Below are 27,801 nucleotides of genomic sequence, written 5' to 3'. Positions count from 1 at the left end.
TTTTTGTATATTTGCATCTAAACATGAAGTGAATTAGTAGCCAGCTATAGGAATTAAAGACAAGGGTATGAGAGAAGATAAGAAATCCATTCTGGGAGGACACAAATCTGGGATAAGTACAGTAATGTGTCAGCTTTTAAAGAATTACCTGACATACTTGAGAATTCCCATGTGATTCCAGGTTGTGGGGGAAAATTACAATAGGCTATGTTTTATACAGGTAGAGAATGAGTTACTGTTTATTGATAATTCTCATCATGTACCATAACAGAATGCTGTGAGAGAGTATTGTGCTGTACAGCCTTGGAACTGACATATGCCAATATTTTTTTTCAAGAAAATTTTCTTTTTCTTTGTTTCTTTTGTTAGATGTACAGGAAGAGATTGAGAGGGAGAGAATTCATCATGGGAGGGAGGAGGGGGAGGATCCCTAGAAGTCACCACATTGTCTTCAAGGGATGAATTGGATTAATATCTTTCCAAAGCCCCCTGTGAGAAGAATACCATGTCTTTTAGCCAGTGTGTGCATTTTTTTACACCATGCTGCATGGTTGTAGTTATTCTCTGTAGGAAGAAAACTATTCCCTAGTAGTTTCTTCCATTTTTTTTTTCTGGGTAACCCTTTGCTTTTATTCAAGCAAAATGCAAGTTAAATGCCTGTTTGAGCCTTTTAGATCTTGGAAATAATGGGGTATTAAATGTGATTAACTAGGGAATTACCCTTAAGCAGGGTCATAATTACTGTAGATTTAGATGGCATGTTACACAAATTGCTATGTGCTCATAATTACAAATTGAGTTTGTTGCACTCTGGGGGTTTATAAACTTTATCTTTGCTATTAACACATTAAATAACAGTGATTTATGTCAATTACTGGATAAACCAAAATTCAGTGTTGTGCTCAATCTAATGTTTAATTATATTTCTGTACTGGAAATAAAGTACTGTTAGCCATTAGCAGGGAAGACTGAATAGCCCAAGCCTTACATTCACTCCTGCTAAACATGATAATGGTGACACAGTTGGAGCCACCTGGGTAAGCTGGTTGGTAGCATTTGCTGCTGAGAACTGCAGTGTTACAAAGTGAACCAACTAGAAACTGCAGTGACTGAGCTGCTTGGCCCCAGGAAGCCCTGCCCGGGGTCAGCCTGCTTGCTGCAGAATTACTTGCTTACAGCTTCTGGACTGATGTAGTGAGTGTCAGTTTATAGTTTGAAATCTTTGTTTATGTCCTTTTGCACAGAGATTTCCTAATTCTTTATTTTTTTCTTGAGTTGATTTTTTTTTCATAGCACAGAGATAACTTTGTGTTTTACTGTTAGTTTTGCCAGAATAAGGATACTAAGACATACAAAAATTATTCCTACCTCCCTACCCTAGGCTATGTATTTCTACACTGTCTTAGTGGCAGCTCTAATGCTAGCTGTTGTCAACACAGAAGCAGGGAAAGAGAACAGAGCCTCTGTTTATGTTGCTTCTGCCAAAGCTTCCTATGCAAAGTGCAGATAAATAAAGTGATACAGAAGCCCCCACCAGCTCTGTATTTTTAGAAGACCCGCTCTCTGTCCCCTAAGGCCTGAAACATCACCTCATTGTGCTGAGCACAGACCATTAGCACTGCTTCTATGCAGTCAGGGTAGCAAATACAACTACCTACATCCAGCAAAAAGGTGTCCTAAAAAGTCCAGCTCAGTGTCTGTGACACATCCCCACTGGTTACCTGAGTGAGCCTGGGTTGTGCATTGTGAATTAGGGTTGCCATTGCCTGTAGGATACTGGATTAAGTCTGTGGATTAAGGTTACTGTTACCTGCGGGAGACTGGATTATGCAGGATGGGTTTGGAATGTTGAAACATAAACAAAGAGTTCCTCCAAAAATAATTTCATCAGGCTGAGGAAACCACAATGCCATCTGCGTAGTGCAGCAAGAATTTGGTTTTCTGTGTTTAATTTCCTCTGTTGGAATACATGGGAGATGCTAAATATGTAGATGATTTTGGCATTTAAACTTTACTTGAGGTTTTAGACTTCGTAAAACAAGAAGTTATTTTACAAAAACTTTGAAGTACGATGTTTGAAACAAAATTGAGAATTGGGGATAGTGGATGTTGGAAGGAGGAAGAAAACCAAGAGTTATCCACCTAGGATTTGAAACACAAAATGTATTTCTTAGTTGTTTGCTTAGCTAGTGTGCTCATTGGTATCCGTGGAAGGAAGATTCTGTTGAAGCAGGTTCAGAAAAGTACTTTCTCCAGAAAACCCTGGGCCTGCTTTGACCTCTCAGCCAGCCTTTCCTATACATACCTGTAGTGGAACAGAGCGACCAGGTGCCTCTGATCATCAAGAAGTGGGTGTGAGCCACTGTCAACTCCACCTGTGCCCAGCCAGGGAAGGGCCCCTATGGAGCATGTGCAAGACCATGGGGCCAATAAATAGTGAGGCTCACACCCACCAAGGCAGCTCATTCTAGAGCTAGCTGAGAGAGCGGCTGGTTGCTTCCATAGCAGCAGACCATCTTTGCTAGTTCCACACTGTGGGCAATAGACTCAGATCACATCCTACGAGTCTATATCACCGTATCAACATGTCGATCCTGGACAAGAGACTCCTTTCCGGCTACACATACCGTGCTTCACAGCATACACCAAACTGCACTTGGTTTTTTCCCTTTGGAAACCAGTTTCCACTTAGCAGTTGACTTTTGAGTACTTTTTATGTCTGCTTTGGCTTTGACTCTGTTTACAAGTAGAGATGATGCTGGATGCAGGAGGGCATTGAGTCAGGAGCAGAAAAATGTGGGATTGTTGTCTCGCCTGTCTGCCCCAGAAGGTGAAAGACTTAGGTAGGGAAGAGGCTGTCTGAATAACCAGGCTCTGCAAATAGTCTCTGGTTACAGACTTGCAGTGACATTACTATCAAAACAGCTGTGTTGGTGTGTCCTTCCTTAACACACTTGGGTTTCACTGTAAGCTAATTAAGCCCATGTTTATTGGAACCTGTGCCTAATGCTTCCTTAGGAAACTATGCAAAATGCACATTCTACCCAAATGTGTGACTGGATTTACATAGAGCTGCTTTGATTCTTTGTGTCATCCAGAAAGATCTGATCAGCTCTCATGGTATGTGTTGTAAATAAGAGGCATGTTGTATCTATAGCACAAGGGCACAGCTAGGCCTTTTATTGTGCTCTTTCTTGTACCTGACTTGTTTGAGAAACATTTTTCATTGCTGACTGAACTTCTGAGTTTTCTCAAACTGCAGAGAACACCCAGTGCTGCTTTTTTTTCATGCTGGAATATTTCAGTTTCTAAAAAGCATAGTGCAAATTGGTCCATCCCTATGGAAAAATGCACAAAATACTGTGCAAATTATTATGAATTAAACCCTTAGTGGGAAACTTACTAAATCCCCCCCAAGCCCTCCAAGAATGGTTTTTGTTTTCTTAACTAGTTTCCCTTTCTCCAGTACCCTGGCATCTAAAGACAAGGAGTGTCTGTGGTTAGACAAATCTGCCCAGCTTACACAGGCATGATGCTTATTTTGGTGAGGAGAAATGCACTTTGGAAAGCAAGTTATTTTGACAGTTCCATGAAGCAGGAAACCCCAAAGTTAAAACTTGTCCAGCTAATCACTGCTTTTTGTAACACTGGTTTCTTTGTGCCTATAGGTAGCACAATTTATCTGCTGCTTTTATGGTGCAGTTTCAGCTGTTCTTTTGACCTGTAAAGCTAAAGTTGTTGTAGAAACAGTCCATCAAAGAGACCATGCCTGAGCAAGTACTGTTCAAAATTATTTGTGGTTGAGATTAGCAGAGGAACTTGGGCTGCATTTTGAACAGGAGCAGACAGTTGATAAAGAGATGTGCCCTGGCAACAAGCAGCCCTGGAACTGGCTGACACTGTAGTTCTGGAGCACTTGGATTAACCTTCCAGATATGCTGCACACTTTTTTTTCTTTCTTTAAAGGCTTAGAAGGAGGGAGGCTAGGCAAGTATTATGAAGCATAAGCATTTTTATTTAAATATATCTATAAAATGTCAGTGTGTGAGAAAATTGTATAATTTCAATGTCCTCATTTGCAGGTGTGTGGTTTCTACTTAAGAGGCATATATATAAATTAAAGAAACTTTTACAGTATTCTAGGATATGAGATGTTTTTAATTTATGAATTACAAAGTTATAATTAACTGTGTTTAGACTTGATTTCTTGCAGTACTTTAATCACTGCATGCTAAATCAGCTTAAAAAAAAAAAAAAGGATTGTTAATCATATGTCAAATACTGCAATGATGAAATTCGGTGTTGGTGTGCTGTGTCTTTTTTTTTTTTTTTTTAATTCTAGTGAGGAATTCCTGCTTGCCAGAACTAGCTTTACTATTGAGTTACCATGTGTTTGGAAGAGGCGGAGGTTTCTTTCCATTCGCATTTACAAACGCTGCAAGAAAACTGAGGACATGATACAGCAAAATCCATAAGCTTTCTAGGTCAGGTTTCAGTGGAGCAGCAAAGATAATAATTACAGTCTTTTTTGAATATTTTTAATCCAAAATTCTGATAGGTATGTTTTTAATAATAAATCAACTAGTTCTCCCAAACCTGTTGTCCTCCTGTCACCTCCACAGCACTCCATATGTATTTGTCCTGTGTGCTTTCACAAACCTCAAAGCCATCTCATGCTGGTTCAATGCGTATGGAAACAGTGGAAAGTAAATAGGATTTTGGATTATTGTGCTATAAATTCTGAACAACAAAGCTCTGAAGCTTTTGTCTGAGTGTGTGTAGTGTTGACACAAGTGCTCCATTTCCTCACAGGGTTGTGTGCCTGGGAGTGAGCAGCTGGAGAAAGGGTTGGAATATTTGCTGCAGGTTGTTGGGTTTTTAAACAAGCTGAATTCTTCCTTCACATTCTTATTCTGGGGCCTCTGAGGTATTTTTAGCGTTGCTATTTCTCCTCACTTCTTCCACAGACATCTCGGGGAGTCCCAATGTGGCTGCTGGAGGCCTTGGACAAAGCGCAGCCACACCCTTTGTCAGAGGGGTTTTATCTTCCTCCTTCAGACGCCTCTAGTACTTAATTTAAAAGATAACTAAAATACCTTTTTTTTTCTCAAGCAGAACCGAAAACACTTAGACACTTCTTGATAACTTCAGCACCGAAACCCTTTTTTTAAAAAAGTCCACAGCACCTATTTTAAAACTTCCCGAGAAGTCCATGAGGGGAGAGACAGAGAGGGAAGAGACAGAGGTCTGTGGCGGGGTGCTGGAGCCCGGCACTTGTGTAATTAATGAGAGTTCTGGGTTTAATTAGGCACGCGGAAACCTCCGAGGGAGGTCTCGGGAGGTACCTGACGGGGGCTGTTCGGCCGAGCGGCCCCCGTCAGAGCTCCTGAGGAGATGGGCGGCCCTGAGGTGAGGAGAGCGCCTCGCGTTCCCCGGGAAACCCCAACCCCTCCTCTGCGCCTGCGCCTTCCTGGCTCCTCGTTCTTCCCCCTCCTTCCTTCCCTCCCTTCCCGCCGCTGTGTGCGCGGCCGCTGAGGGGAGCGGGCGCGGGGCGGGGCGGCCTGAGGGGCGGCTATGGTGGCGGCACCCAGCTCCCCGCCTGCGATTTCGGCCCAGCCATGTGGTGCCTGCACTGCAGCTCGGAGAGGACTCAGTCGCTGCTGGAGCTGGAGCTTGACAGCTGGTAAGCCCTGATGGGGGCTCGGGGGATCCCCCTGCGCACTCACAGCCCCGACCTGTCACACAAAGGGCTCCGCGCCGCCGATGCCCCTGCCTCGCCGATCGCCCCGCCGGGCAGGTGTAACGGGGAAGGCGGGAAGCGAGGCAGCCCGGAGCAGCTCCCGGTGTGAAAGGGGCTCGGCTGGCCTCAGGGTCACCCCCTTTGTCTGGGGGTGCGGCGATGGGGAGCGCAGGGCGGGGGCAGGCGGCAGCTCTCTGGAGATGGGGCTGGTTTGGGAGCTGATGTCCTGGGTCGGGGAGAAGGATCGCAGGGCCGTCTGCCTCGTACTGAAGTTGGGAATCGCAAATCCTTTCAATGCGGTTATCAGAAGTGCATCATTGGCAGACAAAGTGTAAAGCCTTGGGATGGGTGCTGTGAGGGAGCTGACCCAGCCTGCGAGTCACACGGCTGGGAACGCTGCGGGACGGTGCCACAGCTCCGCGGGTCCTCCTGCCCACCTCGGGCCGTGTCCGGGCCGGACCGGGACCTGGCTCCTGGCTCCGAACCAGCGTCCGCCATCCTGCCCTCGGCCAGGCAGAAAGCAACACACAGCTTCAGTTCAAAGGCTTTCAGAGCAGAGGTACTGAATAACTGATGCAAGAAAAACAGAGGATGGGATTTCTCATGTGCAGCCTCTTTCGTTGTGATGTTGTTTCAATTACTGAGATAACATGCGCTAAAATTAAAAAAACACAGTTACACTATCTGCCTGAAAAGTAGAGGTAGAAACGGGCTTTGCCTGTGCAGTACTGTGTGGAGCTTGCCATAGACTGAAATACTGCCCCTGACCAGTGCACTTGCAAAAGAAAATTCCCTCTGATGCATTGTTAAAGTACATTCTGCCAAATAATTTGATGAAATTCTTAGCTGATAGACGGGTAAAGAAATATTCGATTTAAATAAAGATAGGCGACATCTTAAATTGGGTGTGTGCATGGGTGGAAAAAACATAAAAAGAGGAAGTGAGTGGATTCAGTGTAACTACGTGTGAGTGCAGCAGTGCCTTTTCTGGAAAAGAAACGAAAAACTCTTTTTTAATAAAGAAAAAAGTTTTATAGTACAGTTTAGTCACACATTTAATGATCCTTAAGCTCAATTTTACCCTTAAGGAAAATAATAAAATTGAGCTTGTAAATTCCCCATGTGGAGTTGGTAATGTTTGAAGGAGTGGGATTACATTTGCATGACTTGCTACAAAACATCATTGGTAAAGGTTACTTTAGTGACAGTTTCCCCGGTGGTCACACAATTGCATTCTGCTGTTCTGTCATTGTTTCAGACTTTTTGCCTCCATTTGCACATTGCTGTGCACTTCCTTTCAATTAAACTCGATTATTCTGCCTGATGTGCTGAAAGAGGAATTGCTGAGTACTTAGTTTGGGTGGTTGTTTTTAGCTGGGTCTATTCTTGTGGCAGATACCCTTCACAGAAACACAGAATTCAGTATATCTGTCTAGTGTTTTGGGATAATTTAAGCTCTATTGAATGAAATGTCCCATTTCCCATTTTATTTATACTTTTGTACCAGATTTGTTGTTGTTGTGATGTCTTGTTCTAGTTCTTGAAATTCTAGATGTTGAGTACTTCTATATAGTTGCCACCTGTGTTTTTGGGTTTTTTTCCTTAAATAGGTGCCCAGCGTTGGGGCAGTGTTGTATGAAGTCAGCTATCATCAGGGTTTTTTCCTGTTTCTACTAATCTGAAATAATTCATTGTCATCAAAGATACTAACAGCAGTACAAGACCTTCCACCAAGCAGTGGCAATTACAGCCTTCAGCTTATCAACAGTGCTTAGTTGTTTCTTTACCCCTTTAGAAGCTCTCTGAGAATCCTGGTGCAGTTGGCAAATCGTTTGCAATTCAGTTTCCTTGAATAATTTGCAACTTTCAGGTAAGGAAATCCAAAGGATTTAATTTTTCACCTGGAAAGTACAAATTCCAAGTTGAACAGTAACTGGTTTGTTTTGCTCATTAGGAATCTATATTGGAAGGTTGCTAGGAGCTGACACATGAGTTACTGCTGGCCAAGCAGACCTCCTCTGCTGGAGAAGGCAGAGGGTTCCTCTTGAGAACTGGGAAGTGACTCTTGCAATAGGCAGCCCCTTGGCCTTACATGAATTTTCTCACCCTGGCACCATTACATATTTGCAGAATGAAAATTCTTTGAAGAAAATTGTGTTTCTAGCCTTATGACTGTAGAAAGTATTCCTCCAGATATTTGATCTTCATGAGAATACTCTTCCATCACTTGGAGGCTGGGATTATTTCATGCCTTTGCGGATCTAGAGTTCAGTGCTAGAACTTCAGGTGAAACAACTACTTTGAAACAGCAGTTTACCTTTATAACGAACATGTTTTCTGAGGTAAAAAGGTAGCAATTCAAGGACTGAATGTTCTGAAGAGGAAGATCTCATAACTGTGTTGCTGATGAGCACACTATTGTGATTACTTCAGCTATGCTTGCTTACCTGTATTTGCCCTGAACACCATTAAGTAGCTGTGAACTATAAAAGCTGGCCTTTAATTAGCCAGTCCTCTGGTGGTGGATACAAGGTGTCATCCTAAACCAAAACCAACACTGGTGGAGATGCTGCCTGTAAGTACTTCACATATCACTTCACATATCACAGTTGTGCCTCTTGGGGTTGGACACCACTGATACTCAGACTTGGGGCATCTCTGGCAGGACCTTGTGAAACAAGAGTGCCAGAACTGAGATTACTGCTGTCCTAGTGAAACCTGTCCTTTTCCCTGCTGTGTGGTGCTTCAATTGAAACTTCACACACTGCATTGTATTGCCTAAACTTCATAGACTCAGCTGTGTGACTCTCAATGAGTAAAACTGGATTTATCTTACTATCAGGGCAGCTTCATTTTGAAAGTATTAATGCCACAAAGATGCCCCCCAGGGCTTTATGGAATCTCAAGATCCAGACTAGTGCACCCTCTTTCAGTTTCTGCCTGATTTTGACAGGTTCAAAGGCATGGTTCAGATTACTGCAGTTTTGAATATTGTATTTTTTGAAAGAATTCTGAAGGACCACCATCTGAGGAGGAAAAATCCCTTTGTTGCTTTGAGTGTTATGATGCAAGGCCATTGATAAGCTGGGTTCTTGTGGCTGTTGTGCCTCTTGGTTTCAAGGATTTGCTTTAATTTATGAAGGACATTAAGGATCCAATTTTCTTGCTCTTTCAGCATTTACATAGTTCTTTTTCTGTCAGAATCAACAGCGTTTTTATCATTATCTTCAGAGCCAGGCATATTTTAATCACAGTAGCTGTCAATCAGTTATTACTTTTTATGTTTATTTAATAACATAACTGCAGGAGAGCTCAGAAACTGTAATCAAGATGGAGCCCTGATTGCTCTGTTTGTTACATTAAATATATGAGGATGTGCCCTTAGCCCAGGCACTGCATGATCAACAGAGCAACTGGAATCGTGAGGAGATGAATCCCCAGCTTGAGAAAAGAGAAAGTGTGTTGGTGTGTTGTTTTTCTTAACTGTGCTTTTTTAGATCTTGTTTATATTTAAGCAGAGTATGGGCCACAAGCCAAACTCATATTCCTAATTTTGCTTCTTTTAGCTGTTGTCTAACAAGACACTGTAGTTCTAAGAGCAGAATCAGGCCCTGGATTTGGAAGTTAATTTTTAGCATCCTGTAAATTGTTGTTATATGTCAAAACTTTATATATAAATAAGGATTTTGTTAAAGCCACGTATCTTTGCTATGGAAATAGAGTTACTGATTAGGGGTTTTTAGCAGAGCTTATTAGCAAAAAAAATTTTAGTTACATAGCTGTAGTCCAACATGTATCTTTCAGGAATTAATTTGAATTTTATTTGGAGGAAGGATGATCCTGGTTAGGGTGCAGACAGAGATGGCAAGTTTACTGCACTGCTGTGATTTGACTTCACATTTCCAGAGAAGAACAGATGCTGCTTTAATCCACTGTAGCACAAAGCCCTAGTATTACGTTAAAGGGGACTGCAAATTTAGCTGAATAAATCTTCTTGCTTCTTCACAATAGACAGAAGGCTAAAAACATTTTCATGAAATTGTTGTAAAGATGTCTTTAATAAAAACAAAGAAAAAATCCCACGCTTTAGTATGATACAAAAAAAAAATTAAATCAAACCCTTTGGTCCCTGTGGGAGGAGTATAAAATTAGAATGATGGCTTTGATAGCCTTTAATACAGGAAATTGATGTAGTGTTTCTGTTAATCAGATTCTTTCAGTAGTTCAGTGTCATCTGAGTTAAACTAGTGCTTAAAAACAAAGGACCCAATTCCCTGGTGCCTTCTGTTGTGCAAGCACAAACAAAATGCAGCAGCATTATTTGATTTCCTTTTACGTGAGTGGCTAAATACAGGGCAGGGCAATTGGAAAAAAACCCTAGGCTTGTTTTGGGGGGTACTTGGATTGTTTAGTCCACAGATTTCAGTCAACCTTAAAATTTACTGGATTTTTAAGGATGGCTTTGTCTGTGTTTCAGTGTTTTGGTAAGAACAGAAGAAAAGAAAACTCAGCTTCCTTCTATTTCTTGATGTATCCATGGCCTTTTAGGTCCTCTTCATGCGGTGTGAGGGAAGCAAGGATGCAGACCTGATGGACTTTCTGTTGCAGGGTATTTTTGCAGCCAGCCCTAAAACTGCACCCCAGGAAAGTTCACAGTTTGGCTTGGATTTCATTTTCTCTCCCAATTTTTACAGTAGAATGGACCAAACTCAGTCTCAGATCACCTGGGGAGTTACGTGCAGCCACGGCTCTGGACATGATAGCTGAGAGAGCTGTAGGTGGGACTGGGTGTAACTTCAGGTTAGGGTGTTCTTTTTAGTGTAGCCTACAGCTGCAGTGATCATAGCTGTGATCCTTTCAGTTTTCATGAGTTAAATCAGGGTTGCCCTTGTCAGTACTTGCACAGAACATGCTAGTGAGAGGCATTTAAATATAATGCCAATGCCAGGGTTTCCCTCATCATCTGGAGAGGTTGTGCTGAGGAAGGCACTGTTGAAGTGAGGTGGACAACAGTGTTCCTGATCCAGTTGCAGTTCCTAAATCTAACAGAAAAAAACAGGCTTGTATCAATCCCTGACTTTAACATTCTGCTTCAGCTTAAGAATAGATTTTTCTCTCAATTTAACTTCCTACTTTCGGTTGTGAATAAGATTTATTTTTCTGTCTTCCATGGTTCTGCTTTATTGTAATGTGCTGTGAAACAGGTGTTGAATTTCTTTTCTAGAAGTGTCTGGGATAATTCTCATGCTTTGAAGTTAATGACATTTCACAAGATATTGACTGTTAGGTAATACTTTTAGCAGTTATATTCTTGAAAGACAGTTCATTATTATTGTATGTACATTATTTTTCTTATATTTTATTCTGTGAACCATGTGTAGAAGACATCAGTGATATAGAGCATTTAGTAGAAACCGGTTTTAAGGAGGACCTGATTCCAGTGCTTCAAGTTTTGGGAGAGTGGGACTCTATAGCTAATGGTTTCCTAATAATGCTATTAATTAATGCTTTCTGAAATAGAGAGCAGAGGGTTGTACAGCATTTATTGGAAGTTGTCCCAGGTGGTGACAACCTGTTGCTGTTTTGGATTTCTTTTTGTTATTGAAAGGTGATTACATGGTTTTTATTAGGTTATCCTAGAAGAAAAGAAGTATTTCAGGTTTTCCTGTGCTGCCACAGTGCAGCAGGTTACACAAGATGATTTCTGACTGTCTTTGGTCAATATTTTCAAAATCCATCTTTGCACAAGATTTCCAGTTCAGCACACAAACTGGTGACTTGTTTTTTGGGACTGGGTTTCTAGCCTAGTCCTAGAAGATTATTTTGCATTGTAGAAAGATCTATGAATTTGGTTGTGGTAAAGAGCCTACAAATTGTATGGATGATGTGAGATGGGTGGGTGGGGGATGCAGCCCCAGCTGAGGCAGGCTGTGTCAGTGCAGGTTGTTGATGCTTCTGTGAGCAAGAGCTGCAGAAATGAACGGAGTGCTACAGGGAACTGAAGCTGCTGTGCTCCACAGGACAACCCAGCAACGCACTCCTGCTTTACACGTGTGGTAAATCCTGTATTTTTAGGTAATGAAATTATTTAGAAACAGAGAAGAGGTCTGAAAGTTGATAAGCTTTGTAAGGAGAAAGTTCTTGGCTTATTATAAGCTTTGAAATAGTGCTTATAGGTAACCAAGACAGGAGTTGCTACCTGTGTTATTTTTTTATTGTGATCACTGAGATGGCTCCTGAAATCCTAATTCCTCACTAGCAGAGAAAGAACTGTGAAATATATGAACTCAACATAATGGAGAGGAAATGTAAAAGGAAGGAAGTTTGTGAATGAGAAAAAGCATCTATCAGCTCTTTAACTGATTTACAGCTTGTAAGCAAATTTCTATGGTCTTGTTTGTCCTAAGAGTGAAGATTCACATGTAGTAAGACAGAGAATATCTTTGAGTATGTCTGCAAATATCTCCTGTATTCAAACACATTGCCTTGAATCTTGTGACATCTGAAACATTTTCTGCTCCACCCTACATACTACTTAACTCTGTACTTACAACAAAAGCTCTCTTACCATTTTGTTTCCTTAAACATTATGTTTTGAACACTTTGATATAAACTTTGGGTGTGTTGCAGAGGATAAAAATCTCAGTTTTATGAGGATGCCTGTGATTAAAGACTGTGTAGCAGTGATTCTGTTCCAGTAAGTAACAACACAGACCTCTCTCGGTGTGTGTGGAATGCTCAAGGCCAGTTCCTGTTCTCACTGACTTGGTAGCAAAACTGAGCTTCACTGGAAGCAGGAACAAGAGTTCTCCGGAGTTGTATAGTTCTGTGTTCTCACCTATTTTCTTTCCTATCTGGTAGGTTCCCCATGCCCATTTGCTTGCATTTACAGAGAAATTACATTCTTCTCCCTCAGAGAAAACAAGCAAAGTCAAGCAAAGTTTCTTTGTCTTCTTGCCTTTTTTGTCTTTTTTTTTTTTCTTTTTTTTTTTTTTTTTTTTCTTAGACTTGGCACGACATAGTTGGCAGTCAAAATGCAGGGTTTGTGCAGTGTTAAAAATCGAGTGATACTTTTATATTACATATCCATCTCAGCTCACTGAGAACAGTAAAGGTCTTTCTCTGGTCAGACATTTAACAGTTGCTCCTCGATTTGGATTGCCTTTTGTAACTCTGTTGGTCTATAATCTTATGAGAGAGAGCTTCAGAGAGAAGTTGGCCAACCACTAGAAGCTGAACAATCCCTTTCTTTCTGATTTTAAAAGTGAGAGAACTTCAACCAAGTAATTCTTAAATCCAAGTGAGAGAACAAAGTATGTCATGTTTATCAGTGACATTGCTTTAAAGCATACCTCATTAGATAAAAATAATATATTACCACTAATTGAAGTTTAAGCCTTTGGCTGTTTTAAATAGGTCTTTTTGTATAATGTTGGTTTGCTACTTAAGTGAAAATACAGCCTAAGTGAATAGAGTTGTGGTGGGATCTATGACTTTACCCAACAGAGCATCCAATCCAAAAAGATGGCTCGGTTGCTAAAGCTGCTGTGTGGACTCTCTGCACACTCCTTGGTTTATCATCATCTTTAATTTCCTGCTGCCAACCACACACATGTATGTACTTGCAGGCAAAGAGTGTCCTGCTCAGAACTGTTCCCAGCTCTGTGTACTGCATCTTCTTGGTAAGCATTTCAAACAGTGAAGAGGCAAAGCCTTAATATGAGTCAAACAATAAGATTTGTCAAGTGTGTTTGATCTAAGGTGAAACTACAGTTTTGTTCTGGGTATGAAATTTCTATGCCTGAAACATTTTCTGTACTCAGTAAGCAGGATCCTGTTAAGGATCTTTGAAGTAATTCATGTTTGTCTTGTATACAGTATTTAGGAAACAAGTATTTAGTCTCTTACAGAACTTAATTACCAAGTGTAATTGTCAGCAGTGCCATTCTGTATCACCTCTTCTTCTGTGGGCTGGGCACAACAGCTGAAGCCACGACAGAAGTGAAAGCCAAGGATGGCTGGTATAGGACACCAAGGATTTTTGCATTATATCAAATGCTGCTTCAGCTGTGTGTGCAAATCCCTTATTTCTCAGCTGCAGAAACTAAATCTTCCTTTTTAAAATTAGCATTGTATAAAGGTCAAGTCATGATATGAGCACTAGAACGGGGATCGATATCTTGCTATCTTAAGTGCGTGTCATATTTGTAGTGTACATATGCTAAATAAGAGGATTCCAGTTGCTGAATGATATATCTGAATAAATAACAAATGGCTGAGGTCAGATTCTGCTATGGCTGCATTGAGAAACTCCACGGATTTCTGAAGCTTATCCTACTATTGTGTAAGGGTTTACATAGGAGAAAGAGGACTAAATCTGCAGCCATAGATAAACCTTCACAGATTTTGTTAAATGGGCAGATACTATGCTTACACTTAAAAATTTTCAGCTGTAGTCCCTGTAAGCAGGTAAGCATCCTTTTAAGCATACATGGCATATTCTGGTATTAGTATGTTTTATGCTGATACATCAAGAGGAGGAGCTGACTATAGAAAACCCTCTTTAAAATCAAGCTGATAAATCTGAAAACTCCTTCTCCAGCCACATGCCTCAAATTATTACATAGTCATCTTTTAGTAGTATTTTATCTGTTTTTTTAAAGAGTTTGAAGTATGCAACATGGCTGTTACTGAATAAACATATGCTGGGTGATGATTAACACAGATTAACACAGATGACAGACATTGCCTGTCATTCTATCTCATTACCTGAGGTAGAAGCTAACATTTGTAAGCTGTCCTCAGGTTCTGCTGATGCTGTCAGTCTCCTTTGTTACTTTCCAGTTGCTAAATAATGAAGATAAAATCCAGCTTTGCCTTTAGCAGATAGGCTTCAGGAGGCATTAAATGGCCACTGGGTGAGGGTTTGGGGTTTTTTTTGTCTGCCCCTCCAGTGGTGAACACTTGTGTGCTGCCATTCTGTTTTAGACAAAGGTAATGTGTAAGATGTTTAACCTTCCTTCTCCTCCTTGGAAGCTGAAGATAATCTCAAGTAAGCTCTTGTCAAATGGTTATTCTTATTTCTCCTCTCTGATATAAAGGTTGCTGTCTAAAATGCAGAAGCTGAGTAGATCTTTGGTTCTCTTTTCATCTAACTTGTGTGCATCTCCACTTCACTCAGTAGAGACTTCTTTAATTCCTACATCCTGTTTCAGGGAGGAGAAAATAATCTCATTTTTCTTTCTCTGCAACTGCTAATGGCATATATTAGAATGTGGGTCAAAACCTTTTTAAAACAACTTTTTTGTTAATGCCTCTTCTGGGATCATTTAGTGAGAATTAAAACTTGGTGAAGACCAAGTGAGTAGATGTTTGGGTTTTTTCTGTAGTTTTGAACCAGGCCATGGAGCAGAGTACAATTAAAGGCTTGCAGTGCACATAGTGGTACTTGTCACTGGGGTTCTGGTCACTCTGTCAATGGCCATCAGGCTGTTTGAACTTAAGCTGGATGGTTTTGCCAGCCTGTTACACTCACCAGTGGAGAATGAAGTGGTTGCTTTGTTAGTGTTCACTTCTGAAACACATGCAAATTTTGTCTGGATTTTTCTTGCAATGATATTTAACTTCAGTAAGATGAATTACCTGAGACATTACTTTGATGTGCATTCAAAGGTTTTTGTTTTTAACAGAAACAGCTGAATTGAGAGTGCATTCTAAGTAAAACAAGTTGGTCAATATTTCTCTCCTGGATCAAAGCTTTAGTCAGTGCCTGTGAACACTGTTGTCCATCATAATGGCTTTGAACTTTTGACAGTATATATTTGAAGGTAGATTGGTTTGTTAATGTTATTGCAGTTATTGAATTTGGGGATTTAAGTTCTTAGCATAATTGACTTCTGTTGACTAGACAGTACAGAACAGACATGGCAATAAGAACTAGATTGTAGTCTGTTGCAAATCATACTAATAACACATTTCTGCTCAGATGTTCTCACTCCACCGTAACGTGGAGGGGGAAAAATGCTAAAAAACGAGCTTGTATGTACTACACATAGCTTATTTTGCATTTTAACAACTTGCATCAAGAACTCTTTGTGGAGAGTAATTTGAGATAATACAATACATACAGCAGAGGTTTAATTAAGTAGAGCTCCCAATGCAGGGCAGAGCACCACTGGTTCTGAGCTGTAAGCCTGCTTTGCAATGTGTGTGGAGAGTCACAGTTCCAGGTAGCAGTGTTCTGTTTGCATTGGTTGATTAAAATTTCCCATTCAAATTAGGCCTTTCTTGCACCTGTAAAGATAAAGTTATATGCCAGACAAACTTCTGTAGAGGTTTGTCCCTGTGGGGAATGCCTAGATTTGACCTAACCATTTTCACTATTCAGATGGCTTTTTCTCAGGCTTCCTTTGGAATTGCCAGACCACACCAGCTGCTCAAGCAGCTGCCACTGTGCTTCTCTCTGTTACTCAGAGTTAGTTCCATGGGCGACTTGTGGTCTGCATGCTTTGAGCTAGGTAGAGAATTTGGATCCATTTCAAGTGGGTGTCTATAATTAGGAGCTGTGTTCAGAGTTTGACTTCTTTAACCTCCAAGTTTTAACCACCAAGTTGGTGTGAAACATTTGTAGCACTTCTTCCTTCTTTTGGCATTTGGGCCTGTTTATATGGAATGCTTAGCTGTGAGTGAGGCAAATATTTTGCTGGGAATAGTGTTTTATGAAATGAAGTTTTAACATTTATAAGCTTATAACATTTAACATTATAAGCTTCTCTCTTTGGTTTGTATCTCAGTTGGCCTCATCTATCATAGGGCAGTCTCTAGGCAGTTCAGCTGTAGGTGTCATGTTGTTTGTGGACAGAACAAAGGAAGAAAATAAGTTTGCTCAACTGTTTTATCAGTGAATGTGACTTACAGGGAATCGTGTTTAAGTGGATTTTTCCTGAAGAGGAGAATAGATGACATGGATTCAGGGAAAAGTAGGCAAGTTAGAGAAGTGATGGATTTGATTAAGGAATTTCATGCAGCAAATGCTTCTCTGTTGCAACAAAGAATTGAAGAAAAGGCTTTGTTAAGTGCAGTATGAATTCAGGCTATGCAGACTGGCTGGAGCTTGAGCTGCTGTCTCTGGCAAGTGATACTCCAGCACAGTTGTGCTTTAAAACCTGCCTGTTTCCTAAAGAACAGAGCACTTGTACTGCCATGGCAAAGCTGAGTGGCTTTATCATCTCGTCTGGCTAGAATTTGAAGTTGGCCATGTTTTTCTTACTGTATTCATAGTATTTGTGAAGAAACAGAAATTATTCTGTCTACCTGTGAACTTGTGCTCTGCTTTTAAGGATCTACAATGCTACATAAAAATCTTTTAAGAGGTAGCAGCACAAACTTATTCTATTGTCATACTTCTCTTTTTATCCAAAACAATTTTTTTATGGGTTGACTGTTAATGCTGATTGGCTCTCATGTGTACCCTCCAGCTGCTGGGGCTGTTTCCAATTTCATGTCTTTAAATTACACTGTTGAAAGTCCATTCTAAATGAATAATGAAAATAACTGGCAATTTCAGAGAACGTTCATTGCTAAAACAATTTCTCAAGTATTTACTCTGTTTTGCAGGGAGTGTCTTTTGGTTCTATTTTAAAATGTTGTGTGCAGTTTTGGTTTGGCATTTACATTGTTTAGAATCATGCTGAATTTCTTTGCTTTTAGTTCCAAACTCAATCTGCAACATACTGGTTTGAACATTTAGATGATTTCTGTAAGTGTATGCTCTCATTATCTGAGTATTTCAGTCCTAGAGATGCTTCACTGCTTGTAAACTGTGAGGCTCCTGGGGTGAGGGAATACTGAACCTTGTGTTATTGTTATTTACTTTCTCTTTACATGCATGTAGTTTGAAAGTCAAGGTACTAGGCCTCAGTAACAAGGGTATTTCTGCTTTTCTGGCTGTCTTCTCTCTTCCAAAATATAGTCTCTAAGAGGTAAATGCTTGTGCCTGTGGATCCAAACCTGCAGCTTCTCTGATCATTTCACCATTGTCAGTGGAATGAGGAAGTCTAGATTCACAGAAAAACTTGAGATTTGGTCTATACTAGAATTCAGATCTTGAGGATTCTTTCCAGCTTCCACTATTTTGTTTGTTTGGTTTTTTTGTTTTTTGTTTTTTTTTTTTTAAGTTTTTCCACTTGAAGTTTTTTTGTTAAAAATTTTGTCTTTATTGTGCTTATTTTTGGTTTTGCTAAGACTGGCAAAACTTGAAGTGAAAGTAAGGTGTGAAGATAAAAATTAACAACAGTAGACATTCTAAGATTCTGAATAATATGTTATTTTAAAACATGGTGGTGGTTTTAGTGTACTGGTTACAAATTACAGCCTTGGTGATCAGTAGTAATAACTGAAGGGATAAAATACAAGAGAGGGAAGGAAGACCTACCAGGTTTCTGCTGCTCAAATGCCCAGAGAGGAAGTATTTTGCTTTGGTCATGGCTAACCACAAAATTACATTTGGTGATTAGACAGAGGGAAGGAGGAGACACAGCTTTTTCTTACGAGGTAATTCCTGAAATGAACCTATCACCTGAACAGTGGGAGATGACTTTAAAAAACAGGACCTTTTTCTAACTAGCAACACTGACTTCTCATTTTGTCAGCTTGGATCTATTGCGTGCTGCTTTAGCCCATAAGCACAGCCATGCTCTGTGTAACTCAGCTTTGACATCTCAGCAGATGAGTCAGAAAAGCAGCTTTTGGCAGCCACTGCCTGCACGTTGGTATTAGGTTTTGATTCAGCCAGAGCTGGGAGCTTTGATTCTGTCCCTGTTAGAGCTCCCCTGTGGGGGTGACCCCAATCTCACTGCTGATGGAGCCACCACGTCCTACTCCATGCACCTGTGTCACCTCACCTGATGGCTTTTAGCTTAAAAGTGTTTGCAGAGTGTGGGGCTCAACTCTTGCAGAAAGTCTAGAGTCATGCACACGCCAAAGGGAAGAATATCCCCCAATCCATCTGTGTTTGGTATTTAATACTGGTTTATAGTAAATAGGAAAAGTAAAATTAACCTGACTGTTACTGTTGTCAAGTTTTGTTCATGTGAAGTCCTATTAACTACTTAGTTTTAAATATTTAATTGCCATTTTCACTGTTTAGCTGCTCCATTCTCTACTTCTTTCTAAATTCTGTCAAGCAACCTTTCTCTTTTTCTGGCTTTGTAGCTAATGTCTGTTTTCTGCTGAAACAGGAGTGTGATAAAATAATAGAGGTTTAGAAATGTTTATTTCAACTGTTTTGCATGCTCCTGAGATGACACAGTAGGAATACTAAGCATATTGCCTGCCTCATCTGTCTGAGACGGTGTGTCCAAGGTGACTGCTGGAAGTGAAGCAGTGCTAGAGAGGTGTCTTACTGTGAATAGGGGGCTTTTAATTCCTGTTGCCAGCCTGGAGTGGAGTCCCTGACATTTTTATGGGTTGGTATTTTTAATAAGTGGATAGATAAAACCTTTTAACCCTGTAGTGACAGGCTGGAGTCTGGAAGCACAGATTCCCTTTCCAGCACTTGAGCTTTCAAGCTGGACCTGGGCAGGATGAGTCTCAGTTCCCCACTCCTGTTCCACGATGCTCTGTGTGCCCTTCCTTCAGCATGGAGCAGTGCATCTTGTCAGCCTTGAAACTTCACACGAGTCATATTAGTTGAGGTACTTTTCCAAACACACATAAAGCAGTAAGAAGCAGAAAGCCAACTGCTTTCCTTTATTGGAAGCCTGTCCTGTATGAAAACCCTTATGGGTTTTCACTTCAATGAATTGATTTGTGTGAAGCTTCAGCTGCTCTGTGCTCAGCAGAGAAGGAGGAGCTGAGGGGAGGAAGCTCTGGGCTTGGTGGGGCTGGCTGGGCAGAGCCCTGCTGCAGGGCTCAGATGTGATGGCACCAGCAAAACCAGATCAAGCATTGCAGTCAGTCAGGGAGCATTGTCACGCTTGGAAAAAGTACAGAAAACAAAGTTAAAATAAAGAAGAAGGCCCTAACTTCAGTCAGAACATTGGGCGGACCTCTGCCAATTTTTCTGGTTAGGACAGTACACTTTTTGTTGATGAAAAGGTTAAGGAATCCATTGAAGGTTTTGTAACTAAAATGTCAATATAAGGTTATAATCAGTGTGGAAGATTTATTAAAGAATTCACAATCTAAGAGGAAGGAAGGCAAAAAAAGGCACAATACCTAAGAAGGGGGAAATAGTGATAATTCCTGGCTTCCTGTTACAAACAGCTCTACCATACTTGCAGGACAAGTACTTACAAACAGGCTCATAGTCAGGAATCTGTGATATGCAAAACTGTGTGGCTGCACAGGTCAGCAGAACCCAGAAACATTTCAGGATTTAAAGAGAGAATGTGCAGCAGTTCAGCATGGTTCAGCCGATTTCTCTAATGGCTACTTTAAAGGGAATGATTTGTTTGTTTTTAATCTGTGGTTACTCTGTTTCAATGTCACTGGCAAAACTCTGGATAGTTTATCATTTTTAAGTTGAAAGCCAGCTGGATCAGGGAGGGTGAGGGATTAGTTTCCTGTCAACTTCCTTTTTGGAAAACGTGATGTGTGCACACTGAAAATAATTCCAGCTTGGGTAAAGTATGTTTGAAAATATCTTTCAGGCATATTTTGGTGGGCAAAGAAAGAGGGCTTGCTTTCAGTTTTATATGTTTATAGAAACGTTTTGAGAAATCTAAGGGACATTTTTCTCCTCCACTTTAAAAAGTACAGACTGTTCAGGCTAGGAGAGGTTTGCCAGCTTTAACCTTGATCTCTTCTGGCAGCCCAGTGGAGTGTTCCCTCAGGAACAGCTCTGTACTTTGAACTGCTGAAGGGACTGCTGTGCTGTGTGTGCAGCAAGGGTCACTGCAGTTCTGAGAGACAACAGAAGGGCTTTATTTTTTATGTTGATGTACATGTGAATGAAAGTCAAATAAGAGCCAGAGAGCATGGTGGAAACATGGGGAGTTTATTCCTTTCGAGTTTGGATGTACCTGTTCCTAAAACAAAAGGTTGGGGAAGTACTGCTACTGTTTATATTCATGCATGTGTGGGGTGTTTGCCAGGTCTCCTGAGTGATTAAAAAGGAAAATTTCATTTTGTTATCAATGCTTTGTGTACACAGGATGAGCCAGATAATAAATATTTATGTGAAACGTGTAAGGAATAGAGACTTTGGAAGAGGGAAAGTACAAACACTGCAACAATGTGAGAATGCCCTACTGTAAATATGAAACAACTACAAATAATTATTAGTCATCAGTACTTCAGGATAAACCTTGACTAGGACTCAGCTTTAAAATTATTCCTATTGTGTACAACTCCTTCAATATAAAGGTTTTGTTCTTTCTTATTCTTTAGCAATAACAACATTAATGTGAGAACAAAAGAGCTTTTTTTGCCAGATAGTTCCTGTTGTGTTTTCCTTACCTGAAATCGTTCTGCTTTCATTAGCTCCAAGCATCATCCCTGGGGATGCTTTGCTGCAAAGCATGCCAAAAGTGTCCCATGGGAGCAATCTTCCACTAACATTTCTCCTGCAGGTACTTTTTCCCAGCTTGGGTTTCTAGAAACACAGTAGCTCACAAGATTCATAAAATCCCAAATCTCCTTGGAGAAACATGAAACTAATCTTTTTATATCAAACTGTAATACAACAGTAAGAACGTAGAACAACTTAAAATTGAGCAGACTTATAAGAAACTGAAAGCTTTCAGTTATTTTACAGAGTAGTTGCTGAGTGAGTGTTACTCAGGATGTTGCTGTGTAAAGTTAAATAATGCTTGAAATCTCCATTCTCCTGCTTGACTGCTCTAAAGATGACCTCTGAAACAGAAACAGACTTCAGACTTGCTGAGACTGCAATGAAAACTCTGGTGTTTGACATGAAAGCCACATTACCCTCTACTAACTGCATCTGAATTTGAACAAAATTTGTGTGTGGTGAGAGGACAAGGGGAAATGCTTTAAAACTTGAAGAATGGAGATTTAAATTAGACATAAGGAAGAAATTCTTTAATCTGAGGGTGCTGAGCCCCTGGCCCAGGTTGCCCAGGGAAGCTGTGGCTGCCCCATCCCTGGCAGTGTCTCAGCCCAGGTTGGATGGGGCTTGGAGCACCCTGGGCTGTGGGAGGTGTCCCTGACCATGCAGGGGGTTGGGAATGGATGAGCTTTAAGGTCCCTTCCAACCCAGACCAGGCTGGGATTCTTTGATTCTATGGAAATGTGCTGGATGTCTATGCAAATTGATGCAAAGCAAAACTGTGCTGTTTGCTGCTGAGAATGTTGGTCTGTGCTGCTCACCTGAGGCTTTTCCTGTCTTTTCCTTCTGCCTAGTGTTGAGGGTGAAGCTCCCAGCAGTGAAACTGGCACCTCTTTGGACAGTCCCTCTGCCTACCACCAAGGGCCTATAACGCACAGCGCGGCGCTGAGCCCCGAGCACTACGAGCACTCTGCCTATGGGCTCTACTCAGTCTCCCCTGGACAAAGAGCTCGGCGCCCAAAGCTTCAGCACTCCACATCCATCCTGCGAAAGCAAGCAGAGGAAGAAGCTATTAAAAGGTCAAGATCACTTTCTGAGAGCTATGAACTCTCTTCAGACCTACAAGATAAGCAGGTATTTGAGCTTTGGTACCTAACTGATGACAAAGGCACTATGTCTGTAAGCTGGAAAAAATATGTTCCAGCATTGCTTCAGTTGTGATGCTGAAAATTCCTGTGGCCAACATAGTTTCAATTAATCATACATCAGCATTTCTGAGGTTTTTGACTCTTATTTTCTGTGTCGTGTTCTTCCTATGCCCAACCTAAAAGGTATATTAACAGTCATAAAAGTACATACAGTTTTACCAAGATACTGTGATTTAATATTTTGGACAAATACTAGAATATACTACTGCAAAATATGAGACATTTTTAACCTTGTATATCTTTGTTCTTGCTGAAAGAAAGGAAGAATTTATTTCCACTGATACTCTCTCAAATCTTAAGGGTGAATTCAGGTTCTTAATGGGGTTTTACTCATCTAGGCAAAATTTCCATACCCTTTTCAAAGAACTGGGTGGAAGGCAGGTAGATTTGCAAAGCCTTTGTCCCCAAAAAGGAACTCTATAAAGTCATTACTTTTAACCTTTATTCTGGATGCAATCATATTTGAAAAATGTTTATTCCCATATAAGTTCATGTTTATCATTTGAAAAGGATGCTGTTACAGCTTAAGGCAGGCAAATACACAGAATGTGCTGGATTTCACTGATAGATGAACAGTAGTAGTAGTAGTAGATGAACAATGAGAGCATTGGTTTGAGTGGTTTTTTGTTAAGAGAACTTTCTTACCATAGAATATCTTGTTTACTCTGAATCATATTGGTATTTTTCCCAGTCACTCCAACTTGTACATTAATGTGGTGATTGGAAGGAGGACACATCCCATGGGCAGGGAGCAAAGTGCTCCTGATTTTGCACCACAGGTCTCTAGTTGATGAAGTTTGTAGGGGCTCAGTCTCATTGCACATCTGTGTCTTGTCACCAAATTTCAAGTTGGAGAATCATCTAATGTTGTTCCTGAGGGACCTGGAAGAACAGAGCTTGACTTCAAGTTGAAGTCATATTTGGGGTGACAGGTATTAATTTAGTTGAGCCTTTGTGCTCACCAAATTTGATGTGTGGGGACATAGCAAATTCTTGATTCTTCATCTTGATTGTGCCAGCTCTGCTGTTAAATTGGATCTCCTAGTGAGATCTGAAATGTCACTTCCTTTCCACCTTTGGCATTCTTTTTTGCTGGATGTCTCATAAGGGACTGATACAGAGTCTGAGGCTTACTAAAGAGTCTCCTGCACTGCAGGTATTCCACAGAGCCTCATCCCATCTGTCCTTTTATGCCACTTTGATGGAGAATGAGGACTGCAGATGTTGTTTTATATTTGTTCAGGGAGTCCTACACAATAAAAAATGACAGTGATACATAAAGGAAGCTTGCTACTGGAGAGCTGCTTACTGCTCTTGAAAAGTTCTCATTGAAATATTGGAAGATGCCTAAATGTATTCAGGAAAATGTCCAAGGCTTTACCTGGAGGCAATGTGCCTTAAATATGCATTTAAATTTGTTAGAGATGTTAGCCACAAGTCTACTAAATTGTTTAGGCAATTCCAAAATGCTCTCAGAATTCCCAACTGAACCCCCTAATGTATGATAATGAGTGATTATGTCATTTTCTGTGTAAACCTGAAGGAAAACAGCCTTTTTGCAAGAATCAAGTCCAGATAATTTATTTTATAGAATATTAGTTTTTGTTCTTTCACACCATCTGTGCTAGTTTTCTTTTCTCTTGATGGGACATTTCATTTTCAGAGTACAACTAAATTAACAGTTCTTCATTTTCTTTTGGGATTAGTCCATCAAAATAACCTCTTACAATTTATTTAAGCACACATGATCTAATCTGTACTACAGATAGAAATTGTAGCAGATGTGGTAGTTGGAAGGGGCATATAGAAGTTCTTAAAAAATACTTTTAAATCTTCAGAATGCTTTCCAAGTGGCCCCTATGTTGGCTTTTTGACATCTGCAAGTTTAGGGGTAATATAACCCCCATTTGGGTGTGGAAAGCTAAACAATTTTTTTTTTAAAGACAAACCATAGATAATTGTGCAGAGATTTACAGGTTCACAGCTCAGAGATCAGTAACAGCTTTTTGAGCTTAGCTAAAAGAAGTTTCAAGATACAGTCAAACGAATAATTCCTTAGCAGAAATTCTGATCTGAGCCCATCAGAAAAGTTGTCCTCCTCAGTCCCTGCCAATAACTGTGCAGAGTATTTTTGCATCTGGAAGAAAAAAATTAAAAATAGTGATTCACATTTAAAAACATGGAGCCACAAAGATGCTCCTGAATAATATGGGAGGAGAATGGGAGCTGACAATACTGAAAGGAACACAGCAAGTACTCCCAAATGGTAGACATAATGCACTAGAAAATACTTTTAGTAGCATTTAGCTTCTTCTCTAGAAGAGGAATGAAGCCCCTCTATACATCAATATCTGAACTTAAAAATTATTTGGACAGATCTCCAAAGTATGAGGGTTGGAGGTGGTGTGTGCTCGTGTGTAACATCAGGCATTAAGGCATTAAAATGGTCTAATGGAAAAGGGTACCTACATTTGCTAGCAAGGAGAAATGGTTTTGGAGTAATTGGTGTATTATGAAAGTTGCATGGACTTATAAATGATGGTGCCAAAAAAATGGTGGGTTTAATTGTAGTACTAAATTTGATGATTTGGGAGGGGTGGTTTTCTGTTTGTGAATAATAGTGATCCAACAAGGGTTGATCAGAACAGAAATTAAATATTGGGGAAATAATTGAAGTAAAACTAGGTATTCATGTTGTTCAATGTTGGGTTTTGGTTGGTTTTTTTTTGAATAGGCAATGCATTTTAGGTTTGAAAATACCTAATAAGTATTCCTAAAGCCTTGACAAGTCATTTGCTCCACATTAAATTGATAGCATTTGTAATGTATTTACTTTGCATATTCTTTCTGCTAATTGGAAACATTGGTAATGTTGAGTATAATTACAAGAATGAAATAGATTTGAATTTGTATTTAGGATTCTGAAATATTCTCTTGGGTGGAGGAAGAGAGTGTATGGGGGGGGGTGTTTATCAGAGAAGCCTCTCTGGAAGCAGGTGGTCTGGGAGGTTGATTTTGCTTTGATAGGAGGCTGGGGTGAAGCAATGCTTCCTGGTTGTTAATCATGGAGAAAGCAATGCATGCCTGGAAGGGTGATGACTGCTTTTAGAATTCACTTCCAAAATATGGCAGTTTGCACTGAACTTGGATTTCACTTCTCTACGGTGAAGTCTCTCTCCTATAGAGAGTGACTGCATTAGGGTGCTGACTTGGCTGCTTCAACACCAATGGGCACACCAGTGCTAGTGTGGGAAAAGCAAAATGCAGATACACCTATTGTCAAGACCTTATTTTGTGACAGTATCCATCTATTCATATTTTTCTCTGTATTTTTATGGTGGAATTTGCAAATGCATATTAGGATCATGATTTGTCCAGTTACTCATCTTTGAGTTTTTCCTTTCAAAACCAGCAAAAAGTCTGAAAAAAAAAAAAATCTGAAAACTGTAGACGTTAAAAGTCAATTTTTTAACTTTAATCTTATACTTTCACCTTGTTTGGATCCTTCCCCAAGTTACAAAGTGTGTTCCTCCTTTGCCAGGTGGAAATGCTAGAACGGAAGTATGGGGGCCGTCTCATAACCAGACATGCGGCTCGCACCATACAGACCGCCTTCCGCCAGTATCAGATGAACAAAAACTTCGAGCGCCTCCGCAGTTCTATGTCTGAAAATCGTATGTCCAGACGCATTGTACTGTCCAATATGAGAATGCAGTTTTCCTTTGAAGGACCTGAGAAAGTCCACAGCTCTTACTTTGAAGGGAAACAAGTTTCTGTTACAAACGATGGGTCGAAGCTGGGATCCCTGGTACCGTCTGAATGTGGTGAGCTCGGGGAGCCAGCGACGATGAAGTCTCCAGCAGCATCCACAGATTTTTCTGATGCCATAACAGAACTGGAGGATGCTTTTTCCAGGCAGGTGAAATCCCTGGCAGAGTCCATCGATGATGCGCTGAATTGCCGGAGTCTGCATTCTGATGAAGTCCAGACTCCGGATCAAGTCAGAAGTCGTGAAATGGAAAGGGACAGTTGTCCTCCAACTAAACCAGCAATTCACAATGTGGATCACAGGAAGCTGGATGAGATGACAGCATCATACAGTGATGTGACGTTATATATTGATGAGGAAGAGTTATCTCCACCCCTCCCACTTTCCCAGTCAGTAGACAGACCGTCCAGCACAGAGTCTGATTTGAGGCTCCGGTCTGTGAACTCTTCCCAAGAGTACTGGTCTATGACCCACAAAGATGATAAGATAGACACTGATACGAGCTGCAGGAGTACCCCCTCACTGGAATGCCAGGAGCAGAGGATGAGAATGGATCATCTACCATTGCTAACCATAGAGCCACCCAGTGACAGTTCAGTGGACTTGAGTGATCGCTCAGACAGGGGTTCCCTAAAGAGACAAAATGCGTATGACCGAGGGATCACGAGTCAGCAAGGAAGCCCAAAACACATCCCTCACAGTATTCCTGCCAAGATTATATCTCGAGAGGAACAGGAGGCCAGACACAGGGCTAGGCCCATAGATAGTCATTTAGCTATCAATGGCACAGCCAACAGGCAAAGCAAATCGGAGTCTGATTATTCTGATGGAGACAATGACAGCATCAACAGCACTTCCAACTCCAACGATACGATAAATTGCAGCTCAGAATCTTCTTCTAGAGATAGCCTAAGGGAGCAAACCTTAAGCAAACAAACATACCACAAAGAAACTCGGAACAGCTGGGACTCCCCTGCCTTCAGTAATGATGTTATCAGGAAGCGCCATTATAGGATTGGCCTGAACCTTTTTAACAAGTAAGTGTGCAGCCTTTCCTCCTTTTCCCTCTGTGTTTAGTTAGGAACATGGCCACTGGACCAGATGAGTAAGTCTAGTGTCTGATGCTGACTTTTCAGTGAAAAAATTAGCTGCTTGTGGTGACTGTTCACATTAGAGTTCTTATAAGTTGATGTCTTCATAGTTAAACAGCTTCAGGGAAAAAGGAAAAGTGTAATGGTGTAGATCTGTTGGTACCAAAGTATTGAAGAAGATGGATCAGATTCCTTTCTTACTGAAAAATGTGGTGGTTTGATCCTGATCCATTTTTCATGTTGTAACAAATTCAGATTTCTTCCTGCCCTAATCACGTAGGTATTGTAAAATGTGTCATATGGGAATTAGAAATAACAAGCAATGTGAGATGAGTTTCCTGTTGAACAGAGGCAGGGCCAGGAAATTTATTCATTAGATTTCATCAAAACCTTGATACTAAAAAACAATGCGATGAATATTTTTACATTAAATAAATATTTACTATTTACCCTAAAGTGATAATAAAATTTTTATTTCTGCC

General features: G+C 40.6%; 1 protein-coding gene across 5 annotated transcripts in view; it reads left to right on the top strand.

Moving 5' to 3' along the window:
• Positions 1–27,801, top strand: part of IQSEC1 (IQ motif and Sec7 domain 1) — a 329,109-nt gene that overhangs the window by 252,896 nt on the left and 48,412 nt on the right. For 4 of the 5 annotated variants that reach the window (XM_030458205.1, XM_008498935.2, XM_030458208.1 and 1 more), the window contains 2 exons: positions 22,106–22,385; positions 26,001–27,265. In XM_030458205.1, the coding sequence (XP_030314065.1) occupies positions 22,106–22,385; positions 26,001–27,265 (1,545 nt within the window). Of the gene's footprint in view, positions 1–5,548; positions 5,684–22,105; positions 22,386–26,000; positions 27,266–27,801 lie in introns of those variants that run through there. The other variant, XM_030458206.1, reaches the window with a different exon arrangement.

Source organism: Calypte anna, chromosome 12 (genome assembly GCF_003957555.1).
Source record: "Calypte anna isolate BGI_N300 chromosome 12, bCalAnn1_v1.p, whole genome shotgun sequence".
Classification (NCBI taxonomy): Eukaryota; Metazoa; Chordata; class Aves; order Apodiformes; family Trochilidae; genus Calypte; species Calypte anna.
Note: the sequence above shows the minus strand (reverse complement) of the source record. Positions and strands in the feature narration are given on the sequence as shown.